Source organism: Aotus nancymaae, unplaced genomic scaffold (assembly GCF_030222135.1).
Source record: "Aotus nancymaae isolate 86718 unplaced genomic scaffold, 86718_ANA_hifiasm-v0.15.2.pri h1tg000036l, whole genome shotgun sequence".
Taxonomy (NCBI): domain Eukaryota; kingdom Metazoa; phylum Chordata; class Mammalia; order Primates; family Aotidae; genus Aotus; species Aotus nancymaae.
In genome coordinates this window covers 85,988,301-86,007,086 of record NW_026988450.1, presented here as the reverse complement: position 1 = coordinate 86,007,086, position 18,786 = coordinate 85,988,301, and the positions used below count along the sequence as shown (strand labels likewise).

At 41.5% G+C, this 18,786-nt stretch overlaps 1 protein-coding gene across 2 annotated transcripts in view; it reads left to right on the top strand.

Moving 5' to 3' along the window:
* Positions 1–15,999, top strand: part of FAM135B (family with sequence similarity 135 member B) — a 347,663-nt gene extending 331,664 nt beyond the window's left edge. For both annotated transcript variants that reach the window (XM_064384625.1, XM_012461173.3), the window contains exons 18-20: positions 2,140–2,250; positions 3,917–4,030; positions 14,495–15,999. In XM_064384625.1, the coding sequence (XP_064240695.1) occupies positions 2,140–2,250; positions 3,917–4,030; positions 14,495–14,700 (431 nt within the window). In that variant the 3' untranslated portion in view covers positions 14,701–15,999. The remainder of the gene's footprint in view (positions 1–2,139; positions 2,251–3,916; positions 4,031–14,494) is intronic.
* The last annotated feature ends 2,787 nt before the right edge of the window (positions 16,000–18,786 follow it).

The following is an 18,786-nucleotide window of genomic DNA, read 5'->3' as shown; positions in this document are numbered from 1 at the left end:
TCTTTCACACGGAACCCTGTCACTGTGAAGCCTCTTCCAAGGATGCCATGGAGGCAGGAGGCCTGGCCTTAGACGTGTGGCCCTTGTGTCTGTGGGCTGAGTGAGGTGAGACTAGATGTTTCCCAGGATCCTTTCTGCCTTCAAATCTCTGTCAAAAAAAGGCAGTGTCCTTGGGGTCCTGGTTGGAAAAGATTGACAAGGCATGGTGTTGTGATGAAGAGAACACGGACTCTGAATCATGCCACCTGCATGACAAGCCTGTGGTTAAGTCCTGACCAGGACACTTGAGGAAGACTCTGGCCTCGACATTTCATCTCTGTGCTCCTCAGTTCTCCCTATTTGTACAATGGAGATTATGTGTGTGTCTGTATCTGTGTTTGTGTACATGCATATATGTACCTACACACCATATATATGTATACATACACACATTGTATGCATGCTTGTGTACATATGTGTATGTCTATACATATGTATATGTCAATATGAAATTGACTGGATCAGAGTTCTTTTCCTACATTTACATATGTATATGTGTACAAGCATGTATATGATACATGTATGTATATATATGGTGTGTAGGTGCATATGTGCAGGTGTGTATTACAGAATTGTTGAAGATTACACACAGGAAGGAAATGAGGTTAGCTAACATCTGTGGAAGGTCTAATACATCAGCAAGAGCCAGACAAAGAAGGGCCTCAAATGACTTGAGAAGATGTTAGACTTACCCTGTAGACCTTACAGGTCCTATTCATGAGATTTTGGCTGAGGAGGTGACATGGTTCTGTGTGTGGAAGCCCAAGGAGGGCACTGAGTTTTATATGTAATAACAAATCATTTATTAAATCATGGTCTCAACAAATACCTCAGTAGTCCCTGATGGTGCAAACCCATCATGTGGCAGTAGGGTCACCCCTGATAAGCTTCCCTGCCTTTGCAGTCGTCCAGACCTCTGCCACCCTCCCCTGTCACCTTCCAACACTTACACTGTTTTGTCATGACCTGATCAGTTTAATTTGTTTGCTTTTAAGTTATTTTAGGACATACTTGTGAACATGAGTTATCTGACACATTGGCACACAACAAATGGAAGTCCTTTCCTCTCACTCTGTCTCTCCCCCCAAACCCAGGAAGCCATTCTTCGGACAGAAACAAATTTGTTAAACCACATTTTCCCCCCACAGTTACAAAGTAATCTTGCAATATTATAAAACATTTTTAAAAAGAGACACTTTACCAATAATTTCTCCAATCTAACATACCCAGAGTAATTTTATATATTTCATTCTACTTACATTTGCACACACATATTGGTGTAGCAGTCAGCGAAACATATGTACACACTGTACCTTGCCTGTTTCCTTGTGTTGCTATCAGATTAATTTGCTTGCTGTGGTTACATAATCCTTACACTTGTCAATGTTAGTGTTTGCCTAAGCATAGCTAAACAGACGAGTTTTTTTGGTTTTTGTTTGTTTGTTTTTTGAGATGGAATCTTTCTCTGGTTGTCCAGGCTGGAATGTGATGGCACAATCTTGGCTCACTGCAACCTCTGCCTCCCAGGTTCGAGCGAGTCTTCTGCCTCAGCCTCCCAAGTAGCTGGGATTACAGACACCCACCACCATGCCTGGCTAATTTTAAAATTTTTTTTAGTAGAGACAAGTTTTCACCATGTTGGCCAGGCTGGTCTTGAACTCCTAACCTTAGGTGATCCGCGCACCTCAGCCTCCCAAAGTGCTGGGATTATAGGCATGAGCCATCAAGCCAGGCCAACAGATGAGTTTTGAAGTGAGATGTTTATTCCAGCTTCGCAGTATCCTAAATGTATCTGTAAGGATCATTCTTACACAGTTTTTACATTGAAAATCATGGCCCTAGGCTGCTTTTTCAGAAGGAGATTGACTGGATTGAAGACTTTGAGTAGTTCCTTACTCTGAAGCCTGTTACCATTTTTGCAGGATGATTTAAGTCCTTGTCCATGAGAGGACAAATTTACCTAACTTCCCAACTGTTTGGTAGCATGCCTACTTCTCTCTTATTTTCAATTCACAGTTTCACATGTATCTCACCAAAATTCCATCCTACCTTTTGTTTTGTTTTATGTTTTTGATTTTTGTGTTGTTTTTGTCTTCCTAGGCTTATGGCTCATGCAGAAACTGAAGAAATCCGGGTCTCTACTGCAGCTGACCTTCAGGGATAATGCTGATTTGCGCAAATGTTTCCTCTACCAACTAAGCCAAAAAACAGGTCAGTGGTTTCCCCCACCACTGCAGATACGAGTTTGAGCTTGGGATTCAACTCCTGAGACACAGATGAGCTATAATGCTCCCTCGATTCACTCACAGAGGGGAACAGTCAGGAGGCCCAGCACTCAGAACTTCTTCAGCTCAATGGGAGGCCAACAGCTACCAGAAACTCAGCTCCTCTTGCCTGTTGCCCATATGACATGTGAGAGATTGAGCCGAGGTGTGAGTAAGATCATTTCAATAGCCAGAAGCTGTGGCTTCCGCTTTGTACCAGTTTTTCAATGTTCTAATTGCATAGGCCCAAGATCTGTGTGCCTGCTTCACCCAGGTACAGGCCCATCTACAAAAAAAGGCAGGTGCAACATTTTCCGCTGATATTGACTGTGCAGTGGGAGATGAGGGTCATCGTCAGACAGGCCTGCTATTATACCTGCACCCTCTCTCTGTAATCTGGAAGTGCATAGAGGTTTGAAGGCCCTGCCTGCTACATGGGAATGACCACAGAGCACAGCAGTAATCATGATCGTCACCGTGTGGTCCCCATGCCCAGTCAGGGAATGGAGAAGCTGACTGGTTGCCCTGCTCAGTCCCACCACACAAGCCGGCCTGGCCCAGGGTCCATTCTTGGTCACAATATTCCACTGTCCTGTAAACACTGACTCTTCTGATACCTCTGGGCCTGTGAATCTGGTGTAGCCACGGGCTGATCTGTAAGCATGGCTGAGTTCTTTTCCTACTTTGTGTCTCTGTGTGTTGAATTGAGCTCTCAGAGCTATCTTTTGTGGGAGAAGAGGAGGGAGGCAGGACTTGGCAGAAGGAGGTGGGACTGCAGTGTGATCACTGAAGAATTCATCAGGGGTGCAGGATCTGGGGTGGCCCTGGAGAGCTGTCCTGAAGGAGTGTAAGGGGCTGGCCATTACATCTTTGTCCTCCACACTCGTGTATTGGCTAGCTGTGACACAGGGCTAAGAGCTGACACCTGCCCACCCAGCAGGACCTGGGGAATGAGAAGGATGGCTTCTATCCAGACACAGTGTCTGGGTGGTCTGCAGTGCTCTGGAGGTTGACACTGGGCTCTGAGGCCTTGGAGGGATACACTGTGATGTTTAATTGGAAGGGTCCTTCTGTCTGCATTGTGGGGACAGGCTGCAGAAAGCAAGATTGGCAGCACAGAGGTGGGTTCTGAGGCTGTTTTCCTAAATCATGGGAGGTGGTGAAGGCTGGAATTAGGGGAGTGTTGGGGTTGTGGAGGAAGAACAGAATAGTCAGACTGACTTCCTTCTGGGCTCCTTAATATTTCTATCCCAGAAAAGGCTGTTTTGGTCACATTCTTGTTGCTTATTTCTCCATGTCCAGAACAGCTTTCTGTGTGTCTCCTTAGCTTTCATGGCTGATGAGAACAGACTTCATCTCCTTTCAAAAATAAAAAGGCCCAGTGTAGTGACTTCTTTTCTCAGACTCCCATAGGCCCCCGTGATACCTCTGTGTCTTTGGCTGTGGGTTGTTAAACCTCAGGACGGAAGGTCCTTGTGCAATGACACAAGGAGTGTGTGCTGTGTCATCATTTTTTTCTCTCTCTGGGACAAGTCTGGAAATTTGTGAAAACCAGGGGGTGTTGAAGTTGAAACTGTCCGGGTAAAAAGCATTCACCTGGCTAATTGTTGCAGGGCTGCAGTATTTTAAAAACGTCGTGCTGGTTGCTTCTCCTCAAGACCGTTATGTGCCATTTCATTCAGCCAGGATCGAAATGTGTAAAACTGCCCTCAAAGACAGACACACAGGTAAGCTACATTTAATTTTTGCTCAGAGAATTTCTGATTTGAAAGCAAAAGTAAACTCGTAAAATCGACTATTCCTATTAGGGACACCTGGGCTATAGGTTTAGTGCTGCATTTATCTTAGCTTAGTGATAGGATCAACAGCTCATCTCGATGTTATTGACCCAGATCCTCCCTTTGTGTAATAAACAGTCACATGTTTATTAGATTATGAGACTTTTGTTCAGTCCTGTTGTGTGCCAGCCACTGAAATTGATGGTGGGATGGAGGATTCAATGAGACAGGCCCTGCCCTGTAGGGGCACATTGTCTAGTTGGAGCCTTGACAAGTAATAGCAATGACAGTAAAATGTGATAAGTCAAAAAATAAAATAATGCCTGAGGCATTGAGGCAGCCCAGAAGTGGAATAAGGCACAGGACAGAATCAGACGAGGGTCCCTGGAAATGATGATGAAGTAGGTTTATAGGATAGGTAGGAGTTTTCCAGACAATCAAGATGGATGTGGGCGGGCATTCCTGGTTTCCTTTGGTGAATTTGTTTGATTCTTTTTTTTAAAAAAACATGTTTTTAGCTTTTAATTTTGAAATAATTTTATACTCAAAAAATGTTGCAACAACAGTACAAAAAATTCCTTTATGCCTTTTACTCTGATGCCCAATATTAGTGTCTTACATAACCATTGTACAGCGATCAAAATCAGAAAATTAATATTGATACAATATTATTGTCTAATTTATAGACCTTATCAATGTCCTGTCAATGTCCACTAATGTCCCCTTTCTCTTCCAGAATTCAGTCTAATTTGTTTATTTCTGTATCAGGCATACTGATTACTTTTTAAGTAAATAGTATTTTTGTTATATTTTAAGGCACTATAAACAAATAGCATACCAAAGGTCCAAAGATTTGGTGCTAATTTATAGATGGGCCTATTCCAAATTTTCCTGGTATCTAGAAAATCCAACACGAATTTTAATGAAAAAATATTTAAAAATTAGTTTTGATACATAAAATAGCATTGTGCTTTGTACCACCTGGTATATGTAATGAAAAGTGACACAGGGCATATTCTAAAATGGTACTTTTTTCCTGATTAAAAACATTATAGAATATTTGAAAAAGTCAAACTCATCGAAACAATTTATGAACCTTTCTAGCTCCGCCTCTACCACTACTTACTTTTCATGGTTTTCTTCTAGTCTCTTCATGTGTGTTCATGATAAAAGTCATAATTTTGTGTCATGATTTGATTTAGAGTAATATATTTATTTGTCCATGTTAACAAAAATATCATAAACACATTTTAATAATTATAAACTATACTTATGCATATACTATTATTTAATAACTTCTCAATTACTGCACATATAGCTTGCTTCCAGAAGGTTTCCTTTTTAGTTATTGTGTGATGAAAGATTTGCATGTGTAAATTTTTAATAAATCTATGGTATTTCATTAAAATAGATTTCTGGTAGTGGTATTATTGGAGGAAAATACTAATGAGTTACTGGTAAAGTTTTTTGCCAAATTCTCTTCAAAAATACTAGTAACAGCAACACCTGTAATGTTAGAGTGTATCAGTGCCTGCCTATCTCTCTCTACTGTCTCTCAGATTAAATATTAACTTAAAGATATTTGCTTATAATTTTTCAGCCTGAATTTTTAAATATTGAGACTTTTTCACATATATATTTTTATCCATTTTAAAATATTTTCTAATTGCCCATGGGACACCATTATATGCTAAGAGCTGTGACGATAAAGAGTTAATGATTTGGTTTTAAGTTCAGACTTGACTAAACACAGCCATTGTCAATAGACAGCTAAACTGTTTCTTTGTGCAGGGATTTGCTAATTTTCCTTTTCTACTTTCTTATCTCTCTGACATAGAGAAGTATTTTTGTTCACATTTCGACCTTGGTAAAGCTTAAGAATAGAGTTCAACGACTATGATCCACAAGCTGAATTCAACCTATCTCTCGTTTTTTAAATAAAGTTTTATTGAAACATAGCCACACCCCCTCAAAGGATATTAATATATGACTTAAGTTGATTAATGATCCTGTTAGTCATCTTAAGAAACAACAGCCCTCTCTTTTGTTAAATTCATATTTTCTGTTACATTTTCATATGGAATCAAAGAATGTGACTTACTTGGTGAATTAAAAAGATTGGAAGACTTGATATGAAGTTTAGTTTATATGTGATTAGCACTTTTTTTCTGGAAGAAGTACCAATATTTTTACTTTTCAAAAATTCGGAAATAAAATACCTCCCATCCTCCTCTGGCTTCACATAACCTTCCAATTTATTCCCTACATTGTCATGTAGATAATTTGCTCCTGTCCTCTAAGTCCATCAATTTTAAAACAGTGCTGTATTTGAGAAAAAAAATATAAGAGTTTGCTATTTATGTTTAAACACATATACCAACCATTGCTTCCAGGGCTTATTAAACCAATCAAGATCTCAGCAGAAAATGATCTGGTTGAGTCATCACTACATTTTGAGTGACTTTTTTTTTTTAAGTAAATGACCTTTGACTTTTATTGCATATACAATTTAAACAAATTATGGTATTAGTGTAACAATAAGATGCTTGTATTTCCATTTATTGGCAATATTTATTCATTATTCATGTTGTTACATAATATTCACATATATCATTTTAAAAATATTGTTACATAATCATAAACTTTATTTTATTTTTTATTTTTATTTTTTAATTGTATTTGGGCTCTGGGGTACATGTGCATGTCCTGTATCCTGCATAGGTACATACATGCCATGTGGTTTGCTGTCTCCATCCCCCGCACCGTTGCCTACATCAGGCATTTCTCCAGGTGTTATCCCTCCCCATCTTCCCCACCCCTCCCCACTCTTCCCCCCTCCCCTCCCATCCACCCCCCCACCTAGCCCTGTGAGTGTCGTTCCCTTCCCTTTGCCCAAGTGTTCTCATTGTTCATCAACTGCCTATGAGTGAAAACATGCGGTGTTTGGATTTCTGTTCTTGTGTCAGTTTGCTGAGAATGATGGTTTCTAGGTTCATCCATGTCTCTGCAGAGGACATGAACGCATGGTTTTTTATGGCTGCATAGTATTCCATGGTGTATATATGCCACATTTTTTTTGTCCAGTCTATCACCGATGGGCATTTGGGTTGGTTCCAGGTCTTTGCTATCATAAAAAGTGCTGCAGTGAACATACGTGTGCATGTGTCTTTATGATAGAATGATTTATAATCCTTTGGGTATATTCCCAGTAATGGGATTGCTGGGTCAAATGGAATTTCTATTTCTAGATCCTTGGGGAATCGCCACACTGTCTTCCACAATGATTGAACTAATTTACACTCCCACCAACAGCGTAAAAGTGTTCCTTTTTCTCCACATCCTCTCCAGCATCTGTTGTCTCTGATTTTTTAATGATCGCCATTCTAACTGGCGTGAGATGGTATCTCAATGTGGCTTTGATTTTCATTTCTCTAATGACCAGTGATGATGCACATTTTTTCATATGTTTGTTGGCTGTATATTTGTCTCCTTTTGAAAAGTGTCTGTTCATATCCTTTGCCCACTTTTGAATGGGTTTGTTTGTTTTTTTCCTGTAAATCTGCTTTAATTCTTTGTAGATTCTGGATATTAGCCCTTTGTCTGATGGGTAGATTGCAAAAACTTTTTCCCATTCTGTTGGTTGCTAGTTTACTCTAATGATTGTTTCTTTTGCTGTGCATAAGGTCTTAAGTTTAATTAGATCCCATTTGTCTATTTTGGCATTTGTTGCCATTGCTTTTGGTGTTTTAGTCATGAAGTCCTTGCCTACGCCTATGTCTTGAATGATGTTGCCTAGGTTTTCTTCTAGGGTTTTTATGGTGTTAGTTCTTATGTTTAAATCTTTAATCCATCTGGAGTTAATTTTGTATAAGGTGTAAGGAAGGGGTCCAGTTTCAGCTTCCTGCATATGGCTAGCCAGTTTTCCCAACACCATGTATTAAGCAGGGAATCCTTTCCCCATTGCTTGTTTTTGTCCATAATTATGTTTGTCAAAGATCAGATGGTTGTAGATGTGTGGCATTGCTTCCAAGGCCTCTGTTCTGTTCCATTGGTCTATATCTCTGTTTTGGTACCAGTACCATGCTGTTTTGATTACTGTAGCCTTGTAGTATAGTTTGAAGTCCAGTAGTGTGATGCCTCCAGCTTTATTCTTTTTGCTTAGGATTGTCTTGGTTATGCAGGCTCTCTTTTGGTTCCATATGAAGTTTAAAGTGGTTTTTTCCAGTTCTGTGAAGAAGGTCACTGGTAGCTTGATGGGGATAGCATTGAATCTATAAATTATTTTAGGCAGTATAGCCATTTTCACAATATTGATTCTTCCTAACCATGAGCATGGAATGTTTTTCCATCTGTTTGTGTCCTCTCTTATTTCCTTGAGCAGTGGTTTGTAGTTCTCCTTGAAGAGATCCTTTACCTCCTTTGTTACTTGTATTCCTAGGCATTTTATTCTCTTTGTAGCAATTGTAAATGGGAGTTTACATACAGTTGTAAACTGTATATGCTCATGATTTGGCTCTCTGTTTGTCTGTTATTGGTGTATACGAATGCTTGTGATTTCTGCACATGGATTTTTGTATCCTGAGACTTTGCCGAAGTTGCTTAACAGCTTAAGGAGGTTTTGGGCTGAGACAATGGGGTCTTCTAAATGTATGATCATGTCATCTGCAAATAGGGACAATTTGACTTCTTCTTTTCCTAATTGAATGCCCTTTACTTCTTTTTCTTGCCTAATTGCTCTGGCTAGAACTTCCAATGCTATATTGAATAGGAGTGATGAGAGAGGGCATCCTTGTGCCAGTTTTTGAAGGGAATGCTTCTAATTTTTGCCCATTTGGTATGATATTGGTTGTGAGTTTGTCATAAATAGCTTTTATTGTTTTGAGATACATTCCATTGATACATAATTTATTGAGAGCTTTTAGCAAAAGGGCTGTTGAATTTTGTCAAAGGCCTTCTCTGCTTCTATTGAGATAATTATGTGGTTTTTGTCTTTGGTTCTGTTTATGTGGTGAATTACATTTATAGATTTGCATATGTTGAACCAGCCTTGCATCCCTGGTATGAAGCCTACTTGATCATGGTGGATAAACTTTTTGATGTACTGTTGGATTCTGTTTGCTACTATTTTATTGAAGATTTTTGCATCAATGTGCATCATGGATATTGACCTGTAGTTTTCTTTTTCAGTTGTATCTCTGCCAGATTTTGGTATCAAGATGATGTTGGTCTTGTAGAAAGAATTAGGCAGGATTCCCTCTTTTTGTATTGTTTGGAATAGTTTCAACAGGCATGGTACCAGCTCCTCTTTGTATATCTGGTAGAATTCAGCTGTGAACCTGTCTGGACTGGGACTTTTCTTGGTCAGTAGGCTATTAATTGCTGCCTCAACTTCAGACCTTATTATTGGTCTATTCAGGGTTTCAACTTCTTCTTGGCTTAGTCTTGGGAGTGTGTAAGTGTCCAGGAATTTATCAATTTCTTCCAGATTTACTGGTTTATGTGTATAGAGTTGTTGGTTGTAATCTCTGATGGTAGTTTATATTTCTAAGGAATCAGTGGTGATCTCCCCTTTATTGTTTTTTATTGCATCTATTCAATTCTTCTCTCTTTTCTTTTTTATTAGTCTAACTAACAGTCTGTCTATTTTGTTCATCTTTTCAAAAAACCAGCTCCTGGATTTATTGATTTTTTGAAGGGTTTTTTTTTGTGTCTCTATCTCCTTCAGTTCTGCTCTGATCTTAGTTATTTCTAATTCTGCTTGCTTTTGAGTTTTTTTGCTCTTGTTCCTCCAGTTCTTTCTTTCTTTCTTTCTTTCTTTTTTTTTTTGAGAAGGAGTTTCACTGTCATCCAGGCTGGAGTGCAATGGCGCAATCTTGGCTCACCGCAACCTCCGCCTCCTGGGTTCAAGCAATTCTCCTGCCTCAGCCTCCTGAGTAGCTGGGACTACAGGCGCACGCCACCATGCCCAGCTAATTTTTGTATTTTTAGTAGAGACAGGGTTTCACTGTGTTGACCAGGATGATCTCAATCTCTTGACCTCGTGATCCACCTGCCTTGGCCTCCCAAAGTGCTGGGATTATAGGTGTGAGCCACTGTGCTCCTCCAGTTCTTTCAATTTTGACAATAGGGTGTCGATTTTAGATCTTTCCTTGTTTCTCATGTGGGCATTTACTGCTATAAATTTCCCTCTAGACACTGCTTTAAATATGTCCCATAGGATCCGGTACATTGTGTCTTCATTCTCTTTGGTTTCAAAGAACATTTTTATTTCTGCCTTCATTTCATTGTTTATCCATTGGTCATTCAGGAGCAAGTTGTTCAGTTTCCATGCGATTGTGTGGTTTTGAGTGCTTTTCTTAATCTTGAGTTCTAATTTGATTACGCTGTGGTCTGAGAGACTGTTATGATTTCCATTCTTCAGCATTTGCTGAGGAGTGATTTACTTCCAATTATGTGGTCAATTTTGGAGTAAGTGCAATGTGGTGCTGAGAATAATGTGTATTCTGTGGATTTGGGGTGGAATGTCTTGTAAATGTCTATTAGGTCTGCTTTGTCCAAATCTGTGTTCAAGTCCTGGATATCTTTGTTGACTTTCTGTCTCATTGATCTGTCCAATATTGTCAGTGGAGTGTTAAAGTCTCCCACTTTAACACTCCACTGACAGGAGTCTAAGTCTCTTTTGTAGGAGTCTTTGTGCAGGAGTCTAAGTCTCTTTGTATGTCTTTAAGAACTTGCTTTATGTATCTGGGTGCTCCTGCATTGGGTGCATGAATATTTAGGATAGTTAGCTCTTCTTGTTGCATTGATCCTTTTACCATTATATAATGCCCTTCTTTGTCTCTTTTGATCTTTGTTGGATTAAAGTCCATTTTATCAGGGAGTAAGATTGCTACCCCTGCTTTTTTCTGCTCTCCATTTGCTTGGTAAATCTTCTTCCATCCCTTTATTTTGAGTCTATGTGAGTTTTTGCATGTGAGATGGGGCTCCTGAATACAGCATACCAATGGGTCTTGGCTTTTTATCCAGTTTGCCAGTCTGTGTCGTTTGATTGGGGCGTTTAGGCCATTTACATTCAACGTTAATATTGTTATATCTAAATTTGATCCTGCCATTTTGTTGCTGGCTGGTTGTTTTGCCCATTAATTGACGTGGCTCCTTCATTACGTCATTATTCTTTACCATTTGGTACATTTTTGCAGTGGCTGGTCCTGGTTATTCCTTTCCCTGTTTAGTACTTCCTTCAATAGCTCCTGTAAGGCAGGTCTTGTGGCAACAAAATCTCTCAGCAATTGCTTGTCCATAAAGGATTTTATTTTTCCTTCACTTATGAAGCTTAGTTTGGCCGGATATGAAATTCTTGAAAGTTCTTTTCTTTAAGGATGTTGCCTATTGGCCCCCCACTCCCTTCTAGCTTGCAGGGTTTCTGCTGAGAGACCTGTGAGTCTGATGGTCTTTCCTTTGTGGGTGACTTGATCTTTCTCTCTGGCCACCCTTAGGATTTTTCCCTTCATTTCAACCCTGGTGAATCTGACAAGTGTGTGCCTTGGGGTTGCTATTCTTGAGGAATATCTTTGTGGTGTTCTCTGTATTTCCTGGACTTGAATACTGGCCTGCCTTGTTAGGTTGGGAAAGCTTTCTTGGATAATATCTTGAAGAGTGTTTTCCAATTTGGGTTCATTCTCCCCATCACATTGAGGTACGCCAATCAAGTGTAGATTAGGTTTTTTCACATAATCCCATAGTTCCTGGAGGCTTTGTTCATTTCTTTTCACTCTTTTTTCTCTAATCTTGCCTTCTCCTTTTATTCATTGATTTGATCTTCTATTCCTGATATCTTTTCTTCTGCTTGATAGATTCAGCTGTTGAAACTTGTGTATGCCTTGCAAAGTTCTTGTGCTGTGTTTTTCAGCTCCATCAAGTCATTTATGTTCTTCTCTAAGCTGGTTATTCTAGTTAGCATTTCATCTAACCTTTTTTCAAGGTTCTTAGTTTCTTTGCATTGGGTTAGAACATGGTCTTTTAACTCAGAGAAGTTTGTAATTACTCACCTTCTGAAGCCTGCTTCTGTTGATTTGTCAGATTCATTCTCTGCTTTTTTTTGTTCCCTTGATGGTGAGGAGTTTTGATCCCTGGGAGGAGAAGAGGTGTTCTGTTCTTTGGTGATTTCATCCTTTTTGCGCTATTTTTTTTTTTCCCCATCTTCATGGATTTATCTCCCTTTAATCTTTGAAGTTGGTGATTTCAGGAGGAGTCTGAGTGGACGTTCTTTTCTGTTGAGGTTGGAGCTATGTCTTTTTTGGCCTGTAGAGGGCGTTGCTGGGCTCTCCCGGGTTCAGTCAGGTTGCTGGGTGGGTGGTCCTTCCCTGGGGGTTTGTTTGCCGGTGAGATGGGCCCCGCCTTCCCCATGGCAGCTCTCCCAGAGCTCGAGCTTCCGGGTTGGGGTCAAGCTGGTGTATTTGCTGCCAAGCTGTCTAGCGAGTGCTTCGGTTTGAGTTCTGTGGAGGTGGAGCCTGCGGCCTTATGGCCTGTTTCCCTGCTTTCAACTCTGCCTCCCTCTGTGGGATGGTCCGTCCCGCTAGCGTTAGTCCAAACTCTGCCCAGGTTCCTGCAACAACTTGCCGGGCCGGCAGTAGCCCCTGTTCAGACTTGCATGGACTACCCATGGCGCCCACCGTCCGGCAGGGCCCCCGTGGACCGTGGGCTGCAGGAAGGATGAGGCAACCACAGGATCTGAAATGGGGCACCGAGGGGTTAAGTCCCCCGAGCCTCTGAGCCGGGACGCGCCCCACCCGTCTTGATTCGCCCCCCTGGGCGGCTCCCGCCCTGCGGCTCCTTCCCTGGGCCCAGTTCCAGTGCCCTGTCAGTCCCACAGAAGAGAACCCGGCACCTCGTTTGGAACCATGAAGTCCAGCCCTCTGTGTCTCATTCGCTGGGAGCTGCGTTACGGCGCTGGCTTCTCTAGACCATCTTGGCGCCCCTGTTCATAAACATTATTTTAAAGGAGCACAGGATTGTTTAGCCCACAAACCGTGGTTTACTTAACTATTCCTTTGATGCTGAGTTTTAGCTGACTTGAATTTTCCCTCGTAAGGAATAGTTCATGCATAAAATGTTTGTGGCATAACCTCATGTCATATGATTGCCTATTGTAATGATCACTACTCTAAAATATCAATGGGCTCTTGGGAAGGACCATACCATTTGTTTTAACCCCAAATTCTTTTCAGCTGAATTGACATGGCTACAACCAAATCCCTAATTATTTCAATTTCACGTTTCAATTCCTTTTACCTCAAAACTCCTACCAAGACCCTAAGAAGAGGGGTAAAAGAAAAGAACCCCAAATACACACCCCCACCATGATGGGGAGTCCAGCTGTCCATCCCAGTCTGGGAAAGCAAACCTCTAAGTACTCTCCCCTGCTGATAAGTGGTGGAAAAAGGGAAACAGTGGGAGTCCCTTCACGTGGCATGGGGGAGTGTCCAGAGTGAGGCTGTGGACTGTTAAACTCAGAATAAGCTCTCTTTCATCATCCAAAGTGACTCCTCTACTGGCTTTATAAAACAGACCTGGTTGTTGGAGTGGGTACCCAGAGGCTTCTCATACTTACAACTTCCAATTACTGTCTCCACAGTTGGTCAAAAGTAAAATATCCTAGCTTTCAGGATCATTCCAGAAGGTGTCTCTCGATGACAAAAAGTTGTCATAAACAGTTTTTCAGAAAAGAAGAACACAGGGCTAGGAGGTATGAATCATGAATCGCAGATCCAGGTGTGCAGATGTATCTATTGCTCAGCAATTCAGTTGCACGGCATGGCTCCAAGATCCCCATGGCCTGATGAAAAATTGCAACGGAGTCACTTTCAGATGGAAACAGTCCATTCAGACTAACAATTGTAAAAACAAAAACAAACCAACATAAAGAAAACTGCATTCTCTTTCTGTGGACTCAGAGGAGCCGGGTGAAATGCCACATGGCTTGCATTATGTATGACATCCGGGGATGCCTGCTTCCACTTCTCTGTTGAGCTGTGTCTCCAACTCCCAAGGTACCCTGAAATAGAACCTGAAACCCTGAGGGTCCTCTCTGGTGTACGCCTCTTTCTCCGCTTCCCCGCTGGGAGGCACAGCTATTGTTGAGAAACACAGACACCACCATCCTAGCTTCTGGTGCAAGGCTCCACACAGCTACTGTACAGAATCCCCTTCTGACTTCCGGCTATTGTAATCTGACTAGACGAAGAGAACTTTGATTTTATTTCATATTTATTTCACTAACATTAGGAGGAGGCTGGAAACTGCTACATAGAAAGTCTGCCCAGGAATAGAATTTTGACACATATTCAGCAATGTTCTCTAGATTCCACTGCTAACTTCTGCACCAGCTTCATATCCTTCTTTCCCCCTTTACAGGGCCAGTTTATGCAGAAATGATCAACAACCTCCTGGGCCCTCTGGTTGAAGCCAAGGACTGCACTTTAATCCGACACAACGTGTTCCACGCCCTGCCCAACACTGCCAATACCCTGATCGGCCGAGCCGCTCACATCGCTGTGCTGGATTCAGAACTCTTCCTGGAGAAGTTTTTCTTGGTGGCAGGACTCAACTATTTCAAGTAGTGGCTTTGAGGGAGCAGGCCTTGGGTAATGCTTAAGATAGGTGGAGAGCTTTAACTAAGACCTGCTTTTACAGACCTCACCATTTCAGAACGAAGCTCAAGGGAACGGCATTGAGGGATGGAGGCTGGGGCGGAACCCGATGTGAGAGGTGCTTTTGTTTTGGAGATTTGGGAAAACTGAACAAATAGACTAAATGACAACAAACTTTGTGTGAATTTGTGTAGTTGCCTGGAGTTTTCATTCAAGATGCTTTCTAGGAAAATATGAGAGAATAAACAGAATACTTGGGAGTTGGTGAGCTCCCCTTGCTAGCCACTATTGGCTCACTGAGAGATGACTCCAATTTAACTAGACTTGTCCAGTATGTTACTAGCTTATAGCTTTATCATTTCTGATTAAATTAAGTGCACACAGGCATTTCAGAACTCAGGTTAATCTCTGTGCAGAAGTGGAACATATTTGTGTAAATAGAATCCTCAATAGATTCAAATGCGCCAATTGTTCAAGAAAATGTGATGCCCATACTCATATTTTCTCTTCACGTTTTCCAAACAAGAGAGCGAGGAATGCATTACAAATCCCAGTTTTATTTCATAACAGCAGTGAGCAGGGTGACTTAAGGTAAAGAGGGATAAAGGTGATAGTATTGTTAAATACAAGTTTGTTACAGAGAAACATGACTCTAAGGACATACTGAACTATGAATAGTTGCTCCACCTACTTGCCCAGACTTTTTCTATGCAGAGCCCTGATCCACAAATTATTTTAGTGATTGCTTACATGTTTGTCTGTAGTAGGGAACATGAGTGAGACTAACCTAGCAGAAAGGGGCACTGAGATGAATGCACACACGTGTGAAGCTCCTGCTGATATACTTCCAAAGATATGCTATGTTAGCATTCGATGCAACTGCAAAAAATTAAAACCATTAACGTGGCCAGCTGCTTCTCCTCTCCATGGAAGGAGAAAAACATCTAAATGGAGGAGTGCTGGATTAAAACCTCAGGGGAGCTCTAAGAAGGGTGCTGGTTATCTTTCGATAGAAATGTCTTCTTGCCTTAGGAAAATAAAGGGCTAGGAAAGGTCACTATGTTGATAAAAACCAATAGATGACAGGGACAAAAGTGAGATCAGATAGGAGGAGAACATCCAGACTGAAGATTCAACACAAACTGTTACTGGAAAGTGACTCAGAGGGAGTTTTGAAAATTACTAGGATGTTTAATGGTACGGTCTCAAAGACTGAGTATGTTGTATAGGCTAAAGGAAGCCTAAAAGATCATTTAGTTGTATGGAAGAGATTAATGAACCTGGATAGTAGGGCTAAATAAGACAGGAGCCTCATCTTTTGGAGATGAAAGCTCCCTGCTTCTGCCAAAAAAAAAAAAAAAAAAAAAAAAAATTCCCTTCTGAAGTGTGGAAACACATCTAGGACCAGATTTCTCAGCACCTGGGCCATGACTCTAGGTCACTGATGCCATGGTAACAAAACCAAGTAAATCTAAGCTCATCTGAGAGGTTTAGATCCTCTTATATTAACAGTGTGACTTTGAAAACTAAAAGCAGACCATGGGAAATGAGTCCAGATGGGCAAGTTTGCAGGAGTGTAGACATGTGGGATTCTTTAAAAAAAAAAAAAGGGAGGGTTGTTGGGGGAGAGTTGAATGTCTTGCAAAGGCACACTTGCACACAATCGATTTAGAGTTTCTCAGTGGGTCTTTTCTGAATGCTTGTTATATCCTGGTCATAATGCATTTGAGTTCACTAAGTCCCCTAGTCACTTTCCACTGGGAATTTTTGTCAGGGTTCAGAGCTGGGCGGAGACTCCGGTTACTCACGAGGAGCGCTGTATTTGCTCTGACACCTGGGAGACATTTGATCCCTAGTCTTGCAGCACATGTTCTTTCTGACCCAGGCAAGTGCTCATGCTCAGTACAGGACCATAGGTTGGTGGTAGCTTCTCCTTTCTGGCCAAGTGATGGGCCCTGTCCCTCTGATGAGTACATTTCATGTTGTATTTCCAATTTTCATCAGCAATGTTCGTCCTTCCCTGGTCATTTGAAAGACTGTGTCGCCCGCGGTTATGGAGCCGGGATGGATCTGATGATCATCACCTTTTCCAATAACCAGATGCCATTTTTAACTTCAATATGCTGTCTGGACATAGTGAGAACTAATGGCAATAAACGTCCAGCTGCATGGTGCACCTCTTTTTTATAGGGGTGCTCTGCTGTCTTTGTAAACCCTCTCTGGCCTCTGAACATCTATTATAATTGTGTAGAAAGTACATCTCTATATTGTAAATAAGAGTGTCAAGTGTTGCGTGTCATGCCTCATTTGAAAAGGCTTTTTTATGTCTCTTTCTATCGAAATATAGATATCTAATATATAAATATATATATATACATAAAATATATATAAATATATATTATGTAAAACAGGGACATTCTATTATTGATTGTAAAAATTATAAACAAAATGCCTGCCAAGATAATGGTCCAGTATGTCTTCATTCTCTGCGTAATTTTTGTTTTTGTTTTTATGAGTTGTTGTTTCCCCAAATGAGATAGAAATAAAAATCACCAATATTGAGATTAATTGGAATTTGTTGTTTATGAGCCAAATAAATCCAGGGCAGCAGATATGAACCTCAAGTCATCTTGGGGCAAAGCAAACACCCCAATGGCAGTTTGAAAGCAGAGGGAGTGCTGTGAACCTGAGAGAAGGTGAAGAGAGAAAGCCCCCTGTTGACTTCTACAATCCACAGGTATTTGCCAAGCAGCTTCCATCCATCTGTGCCAGATGAGAGCACAGAGGTAAAATACACAGTCCCTGCTCCTGAGGAACTGGAGGGAAATCCAGTCTTATTATTACAGTGGAATATAACAAAAGCTCTGAGGAAGGCAGGGCCAGTGCTCCCTGACCCTAGGCATCCACTCCTTATTGCCTGGGGAAGGTCAGAAAGGAAGCCTTGAGAGTGAGACTTGAATGGTGAGATTATTTACCTTGCACCGCACGTATCATCCATTTATTCACCTGGCAAGTCTGTCCTGAGGACCTCCCTACTCTGTGCCAGGGATCCATTGGTAAAATTCAGTTGCTCACTGTCTAGCAAGGAACACAGCTGATCAAATGGGCAATCAAAGTGGGTGGCCCCACAGAAGAGGTATGGTTCTGTGTGTGCTCAGAGCAGGGGCATCCACCTACAGTAGGGATGTGGGGGAGAGGTGGTCAGAAAAGGCCTACAGGAGGGCTTGGCATCTAAGCTGAGACCCGGAGGCTGAGTTGGAGCAGGCTTGGTGAAGGTGGGTTGTGTGGATCCCTCCAAGAGGGGACAGAATAAGCAAAGGGCTTCATGTGAGAGCAGAGGGCTGGGAACCTTTGGCCACTGCAAAGGCAGATGGAGAATATATTTGAGCACAAAAGTAGCAAAACGGAGGTGTGAGAAATCAGCTGCCATGCAGGATTTTCTTCTTATATCAGGAATAAATTTCCATTGTTAACACTAGCAAATTTGCACTTGGTAACGAGAGCCCCTGTGAGACCAGGGCCTGCCCCTGCCGTCATGTCCCTCTCCACACTTCACCCTCTGGGAGAGATCTGATCCCTCCTGTCTTGGGAGAAGTCCAGCCACATGCTTCACCATCACTCATTTCTGAAATTTTCCTTTGAGAACCACAGTAGACATGTCTGGTGGCCTTCTCATGGAGAAAAACTCTAACGAATGACATTATATAAACAAGCTCAGAAGAGGGAATAGTCATTTGGTTAAAATTATTTTTTTATGCATGGAAGCAATCAAATGAAATTCTTATATTGGTATTTAAGGTGACCACACAAACTGCTCTTGGATCATTTTTTTTTTTTTTTTTTGAGATGGAGTCTCACTCTGTCACCAGGCTGGAGTGCAGTGGTGTGGTCTTGGCTCACTGCAACCTCTGACTCCCTGGTTCAAGTGATTCTCCTCCCTCCACCTCCCGAGTAGCTGGGATTATAGGCACGCACCACCACACCCAGCTAATTTTTGTATTTTTAGTAGAGACGGGGTTTCACCATGTTGGGCAGGATGGTCTTGATCTCCTGACC